At 36.4% G+C, this 16,401-nt stretch overlaps 1 protein-coding gene across 1 annotated transcript in view; it reads left to right on the top strand.

The window, feature by feature from the left end:
- CUBN (cubilin) overlaps positions 1-16,401 on the top strand; it is a 264,425-nt gene that overhangs the window by 227,470 nt on the left and 20,554 nt on the right. The window contains exon 60 of the mRNA XM_035021543.1: positions 15,043-15,251. Within this exon, the coding sequence (XP_034877434.1) occupies positions 15,043-15,251 (209 nt within the window). The remainder of the gene's footprint in view (positions 1-15,042; positions 15,252-16,401) is intronic.

Genomic DNA, 16,401 nt, shown 5'->3' on the forward strand with positions numbered 1-16,401 from the left:
CAAGGACAAAATAAATCGTGCTCTGCAAAGATGGAAACGTGCCCAGATGGGAGGGGCTATAGACCAGAAAGCAGGTGACCATGACCTAATCGTCCCATTACATCATTGCCCGGTAAGATGCTTTAGAAAAGCCCCTTAGCATGTTTGAGCTCAATTTTTATCCTCTAAAAAAAGATCAGTTTGAAAAATTACCACTATCTTTCTCTTAAGAATACAATGGGAATGAAGTAGCTAATTCCTGTAAAGTTCCTTAGATGTCCAAGAGGAAGACTGTTACGTTATCAGAAAATAATGCTGTGGTCTTGGGCTTCTGTAAAGCTCCATTACCTGCCCCACCCTATCTCTGGAGTATGTACAGCTGGGGTCACTATCATCAATAGGACCCCTCCATGGAGCAATGATTGTTTTGTTCATTCTTACTCACTTTGCACTGAAGTCTAACCAGCAAACCCTAAAGTATGTTTTATAACCTAAATCTGAAATCAAAAGCTAAATTTTTCACGTATTGATACTCCATCAATATTAATAGGCTGTGTGAATGCATTAAAGAATAAGCGGACACATTGCACCTACTTAACAATTAATTCTCTTATATGTAATGTAAATGATATACTATACATTGTCTTGAATCGAGATGTGCCTCCTTCTCAATCATGGTTCATATAGTTCCACTATGACTCAGGGTAGTAAATTGGATCACTTTCATCCTCAGAGAATTGATTGGGAGTATTAGGTCAGACTGAACCTCTGGGTCATGTGTGTCTGGCCCTTGGATGTTTGCCTACTGCCATAACATCTGGAAGATGTCTCTCCGACATGCTAAAGGAAGGCACTGGGAGCAGTGGGAGGAAGCTGAGGGAGTTGAACCAGAGGGGACAAGAGAAGGAAAGGGGAGACTGACAAAGGCAGTGGGATTCTACAGCCCCAAAGATGGAAAATATGGTCAAAACAGATGGAGAAAAATATAACAACATGTCAGAATCAGACTCTGGTTTCTAGTTATTTTTTCAGTTTCAGTTTTGGTGTTATGTTTGGACTTTGAGAGGCATTCTAAAATTCTGTAGCTAGACGGTAAAAGAATAAAGTTAAGAACATTCAGTGACTCTGAATACTGATGTGTATGTTTCCATGTGCTTCTTAGCAGCCTGATAAAACTGCCAAACCGTATTACTTTTACAAGTACAAGTGCAGTAAGAGTGTTGAGTTATAACTTGAATAATTTTATAAATCACTGCTCAAGTAATTCTCAGTTTAGCAGTAATGGGGGTATTACTTGAAAGCAGTGGTGTTTGTTCTCTTAATGTCATTTGCTCTCTCTGATGAAGTCTGAGAATGAGATGAGCTGAAATTGTACACCCATTTGCAGAAAACTAGACTGAGCTTATTTCCGCCCTTTTTAAGCCTTGTAACTTTCACTGGTGATTGGATTTCCCTTGAGAGATACAAAGACAAGGTTATCTGCAGCTTCTTCTTTGTAGGTTTTATTGAAAAGGGTTTTTTGCTGAGCAGAGCATGTGGGGCTACAGTAAAGAAAACAGCAATGCTTAGTTCACCAAAACCTTACAAAAGCAAGTAGACAGGAGTAAAATTCCAGATCAGCAAAAGGAAAGGAAAGATTTTTATTAAAATATATTCCAACATCAGAATCTATGCCCCCTCCCCCTGGAATGACCCGTTTGAAAAGTAGGGCTGTTGTTGGGGAAAAATAAAACCAGATGGTATTATGGAGACCAAACTGAGTGACAAAATTGAGTTAGTGGTAAATCATAAGCTAACACTGGAAAACATTTGGGTGAACAAGAGCTGGGAAGTAATTACCTGCATTAACCTAAGCCACACCAGCCCTCCTCAAAATGGAATCTAGTCTTATCTCAGATGTTCTCAAAACCGGGTGTTTTGAGTTTAATTATTTGTAACCACAGGTTCCCTATAATAATAATTATTATCCTTACTCGGATCAGCTTGACTTTGATGTAGTGTTCGCAGGAGCATAAATGCAAACTATCTCTGGCTAGCAATAAACATTAAAAAAAAATTCTTTGGTTGAAAATCAGTTGTTTAGAAATGAAACATCATTAGGGCCATGGGACTCTATTCTTCTTGTTGTCGTGATATACAAAAAAATCTATTAATTTTGTGGTAATTGTACGTTCTGCTCTCTCCCAAATGAAGACATTGCAAAGTCCCAGGGCATAATGATAGTGACTGCCTGTCCCCGAGCGTCCACTATGTGCTAGATGTAGGACAGAGGCTTTCCCTAGATGGTCTCATCTAATCCTCACAACTGCCCATGAGACAGGGATTATCCCATTTTACAGAGGAAGAAATAAGAAGTGGAGAGATTAAGTAATTTGTCTGTGGTCAGAATGTGTGTAAGAGTCAAAGCCAAGCTTTGAGCCAGGTTTGATTGTCTCCCAGATTCACCCTTTTCCTAATCAACTCCCATCACCTCTGGGGCAGTCAGTAAACATAGCCAGGGATGAAGAGGGATCCTGGGGTGAGTTTTCTGAAAGGCAGGTCATTTCTTTAGCGCCTTTTTGGCCTAGATAGAGCTACTTTTCTCCACTTTCATCTTCTCCTTGGTACTGCCTGCTTTCTAGTGCCAGCATTCCAATTTGTACCTAGCTCCAGATAGTGTATTTGCTCATATGCTACCACTATGTAAATAGCGTGTGTAGTACAGCAGTCACTGTTCTCTTATATTTATAATATTAATATTTGTGTCATAATTTTATATTATAAAACAGTTATATTTATATTATACTCTGCCATGTTATATTTATAATATAAATATTGTGTAATATGTATATATTTATATAGATATATGGTATATCTTATAATATATATCTATAGTGTTTATAGTGTTGATATTTACATGAAATATGTATGTATATGTAGCATATATGTATATGTAATACACATATAATATATGCATATTATAGCTCATAATACATAATATATTAATGTAATTCTAAAATATATATGCAATAAAATCACATATCTTTCTGATGTTGACAAATATCAGACAAATGTCACATCTGTTTTATTGGCTTTGCATGGCATATTGATAAAGAATTAGCACAGTTAAGTGGAATATAGTTGCCTTGGAATGTAAGGGTAATAGATCTCTGTACAACAAATAAAACCCTCTAGTCCAAAATTATGGCTTCCAATTTAGTAAAATTCCTCACCATAGGATTCTAACAAAATGAAGGAATTTGGGCATTTATTTTTATGATATAACCCTGATTGGTACTCTCTTAATAAAGATTAGTTTATGAATTGGGCAACTAAGTCACAAAGACATTACATAACTTGCCAAGGTCACTTAGCAAGTCTTGAGCAGAACTGGGAAAGTAATCCCTATCTCCCCTTTGTCTCCACCAAAGTAATAAAAGTTGAAATATCCATAGCACAGTGTAAGCTAATATCTCAGCAAGAACAAAAACATAGTTCTGTGTCCCTGTTTAAATTGTTATTTTTTATTTTTTAAAAAATTTTATTTATTTATTTGACAGAGAGAGACAGTGAGAGAGGGAACAAGTGGGAGTGGGAGTGGGAGAGGGAGAAGCAGGCTTCCCGCTGAGCAGGGAGCCCAATACGGGGCTCGATCCCAGGACCCTGGGATCATGACCTGAGCTGAAGGCAGACGCTTAACGTCTGAGCTACTCAGATGCCCCGAAATTGTTATTTAAAAGCTATGGGAATTTGGGTCTGGTTTTATGAATTCCACCTCTTCTATATCGAAATCTGTTTTATGACTGAAGAGCACGTTGCTTTTAAGGCTTCTTTCTCTAAGCAGAACATTTTTTTTTCTTTCTAAGCAGAACATTTAAAAAAAAAATTTATAACTTTTGATTTTGTAATTGTCAATGTTAAGTAAAGTCATACTTCTTTTATTTTTTTACTGAAGAATAGTTGACATACAAATATTGTATTAGTTTCAGTTGTACAACATAGTGTTTCAGTATTTATATACATTACAAAATGGTTACCATAAGTCTAGCTACCATCTGTCACAATACAAAGTTATTACAATATTATTGACTATATTCCCTATGCTGTGCATTACATCCCAAAGTCTTACTTATTTTATAAATGAAAGATTGTACTTCTTAATCCCCTTCACCTATTTCGTCCAATTACCCCACTCCTGTAACCATTCATTTGCTCTCTGTAAGTCTGTTTGGTTTCATTTGTTCATTTATTTTGATTGTAGATTCAACATGGAAGTGAAGTCATATGGTATTTGTCTTTCTCTGTCTGACTTATTTCACTTAGCATTATACCTTCTAGGTCCATCCATGTTGTTGCAAATGGCAAGATTTCATTTTTTATGGCCAAATAATATTCCATTGTGTGTATATATGTATGTACATATTTGTGTATGTAACATCATCTTGATCCATTCATCCATCTAGGGACATTTACTTTGATTCCCTTTCTTGGCTATTGTAAATAATGGTGCAGTGCACATGGGAATGCCCATGTCTTTTCAAATTGGTGTATTCATTTTCTTTAGATAAATACCTAGAAATGGAATTGGTGGATCATGTGGTAGTTCTATTTTTAACTTTTGGAAAAATTTACTGTTTTGCACAGTGGCTGCACCAATCTCCATTCCCACCAACAGTGCAAGAAGTTTGTCTTTTCTCCACATCCTGGCCAACACTTACTGTTTCCTGTCTTTTTGATAATAGCCATTCTGATAGGTATGAGGTGTAAGTCATACATCTTTTAGATAGTGGAGCTGGCACATGAATGTATCCTGCATTTTACAAGTGATTAAATTTTCTCTGCTTGCTGAAATCTAATACTCAGAGATTAAATTTACTTAAGTAATAGAACATCATTTATCATTGCAAATTTTTAGCTAAAGAAGCATTTTCCTATGAAAATACTACCTCTTAGGCAATGTTTCAAATCTTTCAGTGATATTTTTATTGTTATCCTGCTAATTGTTTCTTGGCAATCAGATGTGTGCTAAAAATCAACTAACTTAGCTTTAAAAACAGGTTAATCCATAGGACAAACATGTTATTTTGTTAAAAAATATATAAGTACATACGTACATGTACATAGACATAATGTGTGCATAATATAACAACTCTACAAATCAAGAAATATATTTAACTCCAAGAATTCCCCATGTAAACATATGCTAGATGCAAAGATCCATCTAATAACGATTTACATTTTCTATTCATTCCTTCATTGTTTATTCAACAATATTCACCAGCTACTTGCTGAGCAGGCAATGAACTTCTTCCTGGAAATACAAAGATGAACTGAACAAGGTCCCTACTCTTGAGAGGTTCATTCAAGTAGATGAGTTAGTAAGTAATTGTACATTTGGTGTAATAAATGCTTTTCGACAGAAGTATATGCAGAGGGTAGTGGAAGCAGAAAAGAAGGGACCTGTGGTACTCTGGTGCTGAGTAAAGAGGGCACAGGATTGTTAGAGAAAGCATCAAAGAGAGTGTAAATCCTGAATTGTAGTGCGATTTTTAAGAGTGTAAGCTCTGGAGCAAGACTTCTTAAGAACAAACCCAGTTCATGTCCATCCCAACAGGTTTGACCCTGGACACTTTACTTTTCCTCTCTGCATCTCGAGGATCTCCTCTGTGAAATGGGCACACTAATAGTGACTACCTGAAAGGGTTGTGGTGAGATTAAACCAAAACATTTCCCTGGCACTCATTAAGCATGTCATAAATTTCAGCCATAAAGAGTAGTAACTTGGAAGGATGAGAAGACATTCATTGGGAAAACAATCTGTAGAGAAGGAAAAGCATGTACAAAGTTGGAGGTGCATCCCATTTCAGAGGCTACAGACTGACCTGCACATCATTTGGTAATGCTTTGGAGAATGATAGGAGCTGAGACAGCAGAGATAGACAGAAGCTACGTGCAGAGGGCACCGTACACAGGTAGAAGGGAACCATGAATTGTTTTGAACTGGAGAGTACTATGATCTAATAGGTTCATTTTAAAGAGCACATCCTAGCACCTGTATGGATGGTGTTTTGAAGTAGGGACAGCATTTTATGCAGGGAAAAATTAGGAAAGTATTACAATTGTTTTGGCAGGGGATAATGAGAGCAGTGTGAAAATAAAAAATGTAGAGAGATGTAGAATCAGTGGGACACGGGGGTCTTTGAACAAGGTAGTGTTGCTCTCTGGTGATACCGCTGACCAAATACAAAATTGTCAGGAAAGGATCAGGTTTTGTAGGAGAAAATAATAATTTTGGGTTTGGGTATGGAGATTTTGGTGCATTTAAGACATCCAGCTCATGTTCCGTAGTTCATCAGATAGAAGAATTAGAAGCTTAGTAGAAATATCTGGGATAGAGTTTTGCTTGTTTTTACCTTGAGGCAATGCAGTGTGGCACATAACACATTTAAAATTATTATATATTCCTGGTGAACTGACATGTATCATTATGTAATTTTTTTGTAAATGCTTCTTGTCTTAATGTCTACTTTTTCTAATTAGTATCACTTCCCTAGCTTTCTTTCATTTGTGTTTGCTTGGTATAGTTTCCAACCTTTCAAACTTTTCCTATCCTGAAGAACATATTTAGGTTCTGTTTTGCTTTGCCTTTCAATTTGAGAATTTCATATATTTTCAACTAACTAAATCACCAACATTATTGGATTTAAATAGACCCATTGTGTTGTTTGTTTTCTGTTGGTCCTACCTGTTCTTAGATTCCTTTATCCTTTTTTGGCTTTTTTCTTTAATCAGTTTCTGTCACTCTCCTTTTTAAATCATTGCTTATACATTCTGTTCCTCTTCTTTAAGTGATTACCTTAGAGATTACAACATTCATCCTTGACTCACTAGCATCTATTTTAAAATTAGTCCTTTCACCACTTCATAATAAGTATAAGGAGCTTAGAACATTTTAAATCTGTTTATCTACTTCCTGTCTTTTGTGCTATTAATGTCAGTTGTTTCAACTCTACAAAACATAAAACATTTTTTTTTAAGATTTTATTTATTTATTTGAGAGAGAGAGAATGAAAGAGAGCACAAGAGGGGGGAGCGGGAGAGGGAGAAGCAGACTCCCTGCCGAGCAGGGAGCCCGATGCGGGACTCCATCCAGGGACTCCAGGATCATGACCTGAGCCGAAGGCAGTCGCTTAACCAACTGAGCCACCCAGGCGCCCCAAAACATAAAACATTTTTATTGCTTTATGCAATTAGTAATTATGTGTATTATCATTGCTGTTTTTTTTTTTTTCTTCCTCAATTTCTCTGCCTCCTTATGGGACCAATTTATTTCTTTTTGAAGAATTCTCTTCCGTGATTTTTTTATTTGTTGGAAATCTTCGTTTTTGGTTTTGGTTTTCCTGAAAATGGGGTTAGTCTGTCTTAAATTTTGTGGGATATTTTCTCTGAATATAGAATTCTAGTGTGGCATTTATTTTCATTCAGCAATTTAAGACGCTACTCCTCCATTTTCATCTGATTTCTAACATTTAGTTAGAAAGTCATTGTACTTTCTCTGTGCCCATACTTTGGGGGCACTCCTATCCCCCATCATCCCACTGTAGAGTGCTGCACTCTGTAGTGAGCTCTCTCTGTGTGTGTGTATGTATGTGTGGGTTAATTTTCGCCATTCTGCTAGCTGTATATTAATATCTCACTGTGGTTTCAATTGGCATTTCCCTAATGGTGAACAATTTTCATGTGCTTTTCTTTTGGTCATGTGTGTGTCTTTTTTGGTGAAATATCTGTTCATATCTTTTGTCCATTCTCTAATTGGACTGTTTGTTTTTCCACTGTTGGATTTTGACAGTTCTGTATATACCCTCATAGTAGTCTTTCTAGGGTATGTGGTTTGCGAATATTTTCTCCCAGTTCATAACTTACCTTTTTCATCCTCTGAACAAGACCTTTCTTAGAGTAAAATGTTTAACTTTTATAAAATTTAATTTATCAGTTTTCCTTCTTAAATATCATGCTTTTGGTTTCTAAGAACTCTTTGCCTATCCTAAGGTCCTGAAGATTTTCTGCTATGGTTTCTTCTAAAAGTTTTATGGTTTTATGGTTTACATTTTTCATTTATGTCATTTATGTTTTTCATTTAAGTCTAAGCTCATTTTTGTTTAAGGTCTGACGTTTGGATTGAAGTTAGTTTTTTTTTTTTGCCTCTCAGTGTCCAGTTGCTCTAGCGATATTTGTTAAAAAGACTATCCTTTCTCCACTGAATTGTGTTTGCAGCTTTGTAAAAAAAAAAAAAAAAAATCAGTTGAGCATATTTGTGTGCATCTATTTCTGTGCGTTTTTTTAAAGATTTTTTATTCATTTGAGAGAGAGTGAGCCAGAGAATGAACATGAGCAGAGGGAAGGAGCAGAGAGAGAGGGAGCCTGCCAGAGTGTCTGGATCCCAGGGCCCCAAGATCATGACCTGAGCTGAAGGCAGACGCTTAACGACTGAGCCACCCAGGTGCCCCTATTTGTGTTTTCTATTCTATTCCATTGATCTTTGTGTCTAACTCTCCACCAGTGTCATACCGTCTTGATTATTGTAGCTCTATAGGAAGCCTTAATATCAGGTGGAATGATTCCTCCAACTTTATTCTTCTTTATCAAGATTGTTTTAAATACTCTAGGACCTATACTTTTCCATATAAATTTTAAAGTAAGCATTTTAAAATATAAACAGAAAGATCCTTCTGGGGTTTTGATAAGAATTGCATTAAACCTATGCATCAACTTAGGAATAATTGACATCTTTACTATGTCAAGTCTCCCAATCTATGAATATGTATGTCTCTCCATTTAGTTAAGTCTTCTCTGATTTCTTTCATCATTTTGTAATTTTTAGCACACAGATCCTGTATGTTTCATGAAGTGAGTACCTAAGGATTTCATTGTCTTTGGAGAAATTTTATTTTTACTTTTATTTTTTAAACTTTTTATTTAAATTTTAGTTAGTTAACTTATAGTGTACTATTGGTTTCAGGGGTAGCAGTTGTATTTTTAATTTTGGTTTCCACATGCACATTATTAGTATATAGAAATGTGCCTGATTTTTGCATATTGTCCTTATATTTTGAGTTCTGCTGGACTCACTAGTTTTAGGAATTTTTATGTAGATTCCTTGGGATTTTCTACATCTGAAAATAATGGCAATTTTATTTCTTCCTCTCCAGTCTGTATATATAATTTTTCTTGCCTATTAACTGGCAAGAATTCCAATACTATGTTGAGTAAGAGTGGTGAGAAAAAATATCCTTGCCTTGTTCCTGATCTTAAGATGAAAACATTTAGTTTTTCACCATCAGGTATCATGTTAGCTGTAGGTTTTTGTAAATGCTCTGTATCAAGTTGAGAAAATCCCTTTCTATTCCTAGTTTGCTGAGAGTTTTTATCATGAATGCATGTTGGATCTTGTTAAATCCTTTGCTGCATCAATTGATATGATCATATTATTTTGCTTAGCAAATCATTTTTAAAATTTCAAAGTTAGTGAGAATGATTCGAATGAAATGCCCTGGGACTGATGATGCATACATAAAGTAATATCTAAATAATGCAAAATTAGTAAAAAGATAATGATAAAATTCTCCTAAGTTTGTTATACACTGTATTGCTCTTTTTCTAGTGACTATAGCTGCTGATTAGTTGCTGGAATTACCTTTCTCTTAGTATTCTCGTTTTATGCTTCCCAAATATTACCAGACTAAATACACAATCTAAGCTAAATTAGGCTGGGCCTCAAATTAGGATTTTTTAAATGAGTCAAATTGAGTGATGTTACTAAAAACAAACAAGAACAAAACACGCAATTCATGTTACAAAACCCATTATGTTGTTTTTCTAGCATAACATATATATATATATAATACCTAAAAGGTTACACGTGTTTGAAGTTAGAGAGTAGAAAAATAAATCCAATTTGTTTTTAGAGAAAAAGACAGAGCATGTTCATCTTTAACATAGGTGAATTTTTTTAAAAATGAATTCTCAGCTGTAGGGCAATTGAATAATGCAGCTTTGAAAATCACAGCAAGATTTATTCAGAGAAAGGATTATGGAGCTCTAGCCCTGTGTCCTGTGTGGTAGAAAGGAAGCTATCCTGGTGCACCCCCATTTTCCTAAAGCACCAACTTTAAATGTGTTTGTGTTCTGTTTCCTGTGCTTTGGTCGGCTTCCTTCGACTACCGCCGGCTAAAGCTCCAGCTGGCTCACTGGGGAACAGGAAAATGCCCGAAGTCAGGCCAGTCTTTATCTGTAAGGATGGCTTGCCATTCACCATGTGTCCAAGTAGTGACTGTCCAGAGACAGATAGAGATCCTATCTAGAGGACTTCAATAAAATGTCAGCCACAAACATGTCCATTCTCACGATAACTATTTAGAAATGAACCTGTCTCCACTAAAGGCTTCAAGATGTTTTCTCTTAGATAATAGAACTATTTTTCTATGTCAGATTTATCTTGACTTGAGCTTCACTCTGAAGTTGAATTATTGGAGGGAAGTAATTTAGGATTCAGTTACTGATTTTTAATTCAGTAGACTCGATCCACATATCACTGCTTACTATGGGTTTATATTTTCAATACTTCTTTAGACAAACATTTTCTTTCTCTAAAGAAGTAGCTCTTTTGTAAGAAGTGTTTCCAATTTTAGGGAAGACGGTTAGAGTGACATTTGTTCTTGGGCACAGGGAGTGTCTCATGACAGAACATGACTGATGAAGGAGGTGCTGATGGATGGGAGTTTGCTGGATGGTAGAATGTGTGTAGTAACAAGGAAGATGATGGATTTATGTGCTAACATGTCAAGGTTAGGGCTGATATTGGTTAGAAAGGGCAGGAGGGAAATTTTAAATATATCAATATAACAAATGAATATTAATGTCTTGTGTATGAAACTATTTCATTGGGCACCTGGGTGGCTCAGTTGGTTGGGCGGCTGCCTTCGGCTCAGGTCATGATCCTGGAGTTCTGGGATCGAGTCCCGCATCGGGCTCCCTGCTCGGCAGGGAGTCTGCTTCTCCCTCTGACCCTCCCCCCTCTCATGCTCTCTCTATCTCATTCTCTCTCTCAAATAAATAAATAAAATCTTTAAAAAAAAAAAGAAACTATTTCATGATTGCAGAGTTTTTTCTGATATATCCTGTTATTGTTGAAATATAGAAATATAGAACCGGTAATGTGGCAAAGCGCTTTTTGGTAAAGGATCCTTCTTTTGTTAATATTCACCTCTATATTTCCCCAAAGACATACATTTATAGATCCATTTGCTGTAGGGGGAGCAGAAGCAAAGAGCAGTTGCACTATGCTTAAATATTAAAGTGGGGGAATTAGAGCAATTATAACCATTTCCTGCACCAAACAGACACTGAAAGGGGTTTACTCATATAATGTTATACTTATATTATTTGACTATGCACTCATATAGTATATTACTCATATAATATTATTCAAATATATGAATTCATAATATGAATTATATAGTTCATTCACATAATTATATAGTTCATTCACATTATGCTTACCTCAAATATTTGAATATTTTGGCCAGGATTGTCTGATGATAATGTTAATTCTCCTTTTTTTTAATTCCGTGTATATATTCTATGAATTAAGCAATGTGCTCTATTATAGTTTAATAACTCAAACAAGCTGTTTGGGTATTGATCGGCTATGTCCACAGTAATGTTGTATAACAAACCAGCCGAAGTTCAGTGGCTTATCCCTCTAGCATTTATTTTTATCACTGATGGGTTGGCAGACTGGTTTGTCTGCCTGTTCTGGGCTATGAGTTGATTGATTTCACGGTTCAGGCTGGGTCCAGATCTGCACTATGTGAATCCACTTTCTCTTCCATCAGCAGCTACCTAGGAAATGAGCTCGTGGTGAGTGGAGCATGGGAGCTTGAGCCGAAAAACACAAAGCCCCTTTAAGACCTCTTCCTACTTCAAAACCATTAATATTCTGAGACCTCATGCTGGTCACTTGGCCAAGTCTAACACAATGGACAGAAGAGCATACTCTGTCTATTCTAATGTACTGCAAAGAGAGGGGCTAAAGAATTAAGGATCGTCCAACCTACCAGTTGGTCTGTGGCAGCACACAGCATCGACTTTTGGGTTCTTGCTTTTGGGTTCCCTGGAGGGAGGGTGTGTGTGCCTTATGACATCAGTATAGTAGCAGTGCAATTGGATAATAAGTGTGTATAATGGCACCCACATACAATCGTCATCTTGCCCTTATTAATTTATTAGTAATAGTTAATAAATAAGTGGTGATAAGGTAGTCTGAACTTTTAAAAATAACATTTAATTTTTAAAGCTGATGCATTCATAGACTAAAGCCCAACAATACCAGTTTCTGGTATACAAACCTCCAACTCTTTGCTGCCCTTGCTGCCTCCAGCCCAGACTGTGGCCATGTCTTCTCTCCTGGTCTTGTCTCCTCCAGTCCCATACCCTTCCATGTAATGCTACTACCAGATACATTTTTAGATCACAATTGTTTAGAAAGTACATTCTGACCCTATCACTCTTCTAATCAAAAACCTTTCAGATAGATCCCCATTATCCACAGAATAAAGTCTCAAGGTCAGTTCTATGATCTGACAGATGAGGCCCTCTGCAGAACAGCCTGTCCTATTTCCCAATCTTCTTGCCCTTCATGGACTCTATAGTGTTCACTAACAGAATTATGCTTTCCTATGCATATAATGTAAATTCTTGTCCACTGCATCTTTGGTTATGAGGTTCTTTCCACCTGGAATTGCCAATACCGATCCCATTTCTACATGGTCTTGTCCTGTTTATCCTTCAAGACCCGAATCAAATGTCACCTCTTCCTTGGACATTCTACATCCTCATAGCCTGAAGTAATCTCTGCCTTCCTACAAAACTCACAAGACTTTCCTGCCTCTTTTATGGTACCTGTTGTTTTATTTTTTTTCCTAAATTGTATTATTATTATTATTATTATTTATCTATGTCTTATCACTGCTGTTGGACTACCATTTATCTTTTCCCACCTCAATACTAAGTATGTTTCCTTGACTATTAAAACAATATTTAATGGGGCACCTGGATGGCTCAGTTGGTTAAGTGTCTGACTCTTGGTTTCAGCTCGGGTTGTGATCTCAGGGTTGTGAGATCGAGCCCCACATCAGGCTCTGCACTCATGGGGATTCTGCTTGTGATTCTCTCTCTTTCCCTCTGCCCCTCACCCCCTGTGGGCTCTCTCTCTCTAAAATAAATAAATCTTTAAAAAAATTTTTTTGAAGTTAAAACCCCCAATATTTAATAAATAAATACATTTGTCAAAGTATTACTACCCTGAGTCATTGTTCTTCCCGGATCTGCATGTCAATCAGGTTAAGTGGTTTTCTTAAGTAACAGTCAGTCCACACTGGATATATAAGCAGTGCAAACTCCAGTTCTTTTTTTAGGTTGCAGGCTTATTTCATGTGAGCAGAGTCATTAGCCATACGTGGGCATTACTTTGGTTTCAGAATAATTTTGTCCTATATACCATCTATGGATTTATCAGGGACTGGGCCTTTGGAAGCTTTTCAACTCCAGGAAAAGTCTGACTGCAAATAATCTATCATTTTATCTGACCTTGAAGCTATGGACAGGGCAGCCTGACTTACTAAATAATGCATCTATACTGAAAACCACGTGGCAAGTTTGATACCCTTTGCCTGTGAGGAGGGCCGCCATTGTTTCCATTTCCTGCCAAGCTCCAAGGCCAAAATCTTAGCGCCCCCTAATGTTGCAAGCAATCTTTTCACCATTAACAGATAAATACAATGAGACAAATAAATGAAAGGCCAATGTCAGTGAGATTTAATTTTGGAATTAATAATGATCTATATTTGTGCAGAATGTAAGCTTTATGAACATTACTTTGAGCACCTACTTAATCCCTATTCCTACTAGGGTTATTTTGAATTTAATTCATACTCATGCTTTCAAAATCGTCAATAAGTTTGTCTTCCTTTTACGCTCTTCTCACATCATTTCTGAAGTATTGCCTCGGACTGTGAAATGAACAAAACTATGTCCTATGTTCTGAGGATTTTGTTCCATATTTTTTTCATAGTTGACCATTCTGTCATCATGAGAGTTTTCTTTATCTCTCTTTTCTATTTTTATTATGAATCTCAAAATTTTTATATCAAAGTAGAATTTTTTTTTTTTCACCAGTAAAGTTCTTTTTCAGCTTCCCTTTCTTTTTGGAAAAAAAGTCAAGTATAGAGTGTGTTTTAATATAAACTGGACGGTAGTGTTACATGTGTGTAGTGTTAAATGCCCCTCAGCCTCTTTCTAAAAGGTTATTTACATAAAAGGTTTGTTGGGAGCCAATTATCTTGGAGTGTTGGGTAAATTCTTCATAAATTCAGTTTTCAATCTGATAGTGTTCATAAAAGCAGAACCTAAAAGTAAAATATCTTCATGGTTGCCACAGGTTTTATTATGCAAAACACTTTTATTTTCTAAAATACTAGATTTTTCAAAGATAGAAAAAGCTTCAATAAATCCCATCAACAGGGGCGCCTGGGTGACTCAGTTGTTAAGCGTCTGCCTTTGGCTCAGGTCATGATCCCAGGGTCCTGGGATCGAGCCCCACATCGGGTTCCCTGCTCCGTGGGAAGCCTGCTTCTCCCTCTCCCACTCCCCACTGCTTGTCTTCCTGCTCTTACTATCTCTCTCTCTGTGTCAAATAAATAAATAAAATCTTTAAAAAAAAATAAATCCCATCAACAGTTCTGAAAATGCATGTAAAACTAAATATGGCTCCCCACTTTTCTAGGTGACTAGAAGGGGAACTGAAGGGAGACTCATAGGAGCAGAAAGGAAATAAGTAACAAAAAAGTTAATGCAAGTGGGAACAACACTCACATAAGCCCACTGAAGCCTGGTGCACCATCTGATAACATTCTTTGTGCAAGTGTTACCAAAATAGAAACTATGTGATTGTTTTAAACCATCCATGTAAAATTTAAGATCTATTCTCTTTGGTTTGCCTAGTAATGTGTCTTTGTTTTAACACAGGGCCCAGGCAAGGATGTGGTGGTTATCTGACAGGTTCAAATAATACCTTTGCCTCTCCTGATTCTGACTCCAATGGAAGATATGACAAGAACTTAAACTGCATCTGGTTCATCACTGCACCTGTAAACAAACTAATTAAACTTACCTTCAGTACATTTGCTCTGGAGGCACAAAGTATTTTGCAAAGATGCATCTATGATTATGTAAAGGTAAGGCTATCCTATTTCCTAACGGAGTCTTCTAACTGAGACTTTAATGTGATATGTTCCAGTTTATACCATTCAGGGAGTCATGAAAATTTTGAGTACTGCTAATTTTTAAAATGACGTATTCTTCAAGGATATAACATTTATTATTACAGATTCTCTGTCTTCATATCAAGTTAATCTTTAATATGGATGACTCAGAAATGTCATGTGGCTTCTAACATTAGCTTTAAGATTCCCTGTTTATCCATGCTTTGTCAAGAGATGATCTATGGAAAGATGGGTTGTATGGAAAGAGATACTTGAAAGACCTTTGGCAAATCCTAAAATGAAGTTTATATATTTACTTTCCATATTACCTATAGATGTAGACAATAACTTAGTTCTGAAGTCCCATTAAAAGGAGATCAAGAAACTTTTCTGTTCAATTTTTAATGATTCAATAATATTAAATTATGGTACCTATAAGGCTATATGAATAATTCAAAGTTGTTTTTTTCTTTTATTTAAGTAATCTCTATACCCAGTGTGGGATTTGAACCCACGACCCTGAGATCAAGAGTTGCATGCTCCTCCAACTGAGCCAGCCAGGTGCCCCTGAATTCAGATTAAACCTTCTAAGTAGTATCAGCCAGTGTATACTACTACACTTTGGGGGTGGGGGGGGAGAAACAACCAGCGTGGCAAGATTTGTGCCCATGAGGAGCTTAAATCTGATTGTAAAAGTAGTGGGTGATATATGCAAATCAACAATAAACAGTTCAGGATAGTCAGTATTGAAGTGCCAACTAATGCATTGGATAGAGGCTCAAAGCAATGTGCAAATTTAAAAGGGAGGAAAGTTCATGATGATCTGGCATGAAGAAGAAAGGCTTCACAGAGTGAAGGAAAGCTTATTCAAGTCAGGAGACAAGGCATTCCAGGCAAGGTGCACATCAAAAAAAGGAGGTACAGAAGTTGGCATATGAATGTTCTTGAAAGAGTGAAGGGACTGACTTTACTGGAGCAGAATATTCCAAAAAGTAGCAAGAAATAAGATTGCCTAATCTTATTGGTGGAGAAATACCCAGATCACAAAGAATCTTGAAACGTCAAATGAGAAAGAAAAAGAAAGAAAGAAAGAAAGAAAGAAAGAAAGAAAGAAAGAAAGAAA

The sequence above is a fragment of the Mirounga leonina genome, unplaced genomic scaffold (assembly GCF_011800145.1).
Source record: "Mirounga leonina isolate KUSES-001 unplaced genomic scaffold, KU_Mleo_1.0 Mir_175, whole genome shotgun sequence".
In the NCBI taxonomy this organism is placed as follows: Eukaryota; Metazoa; Chordata; class Mammalia; order Carnivora; family Phocidae; genus Mirounga; species Mirounga leonina.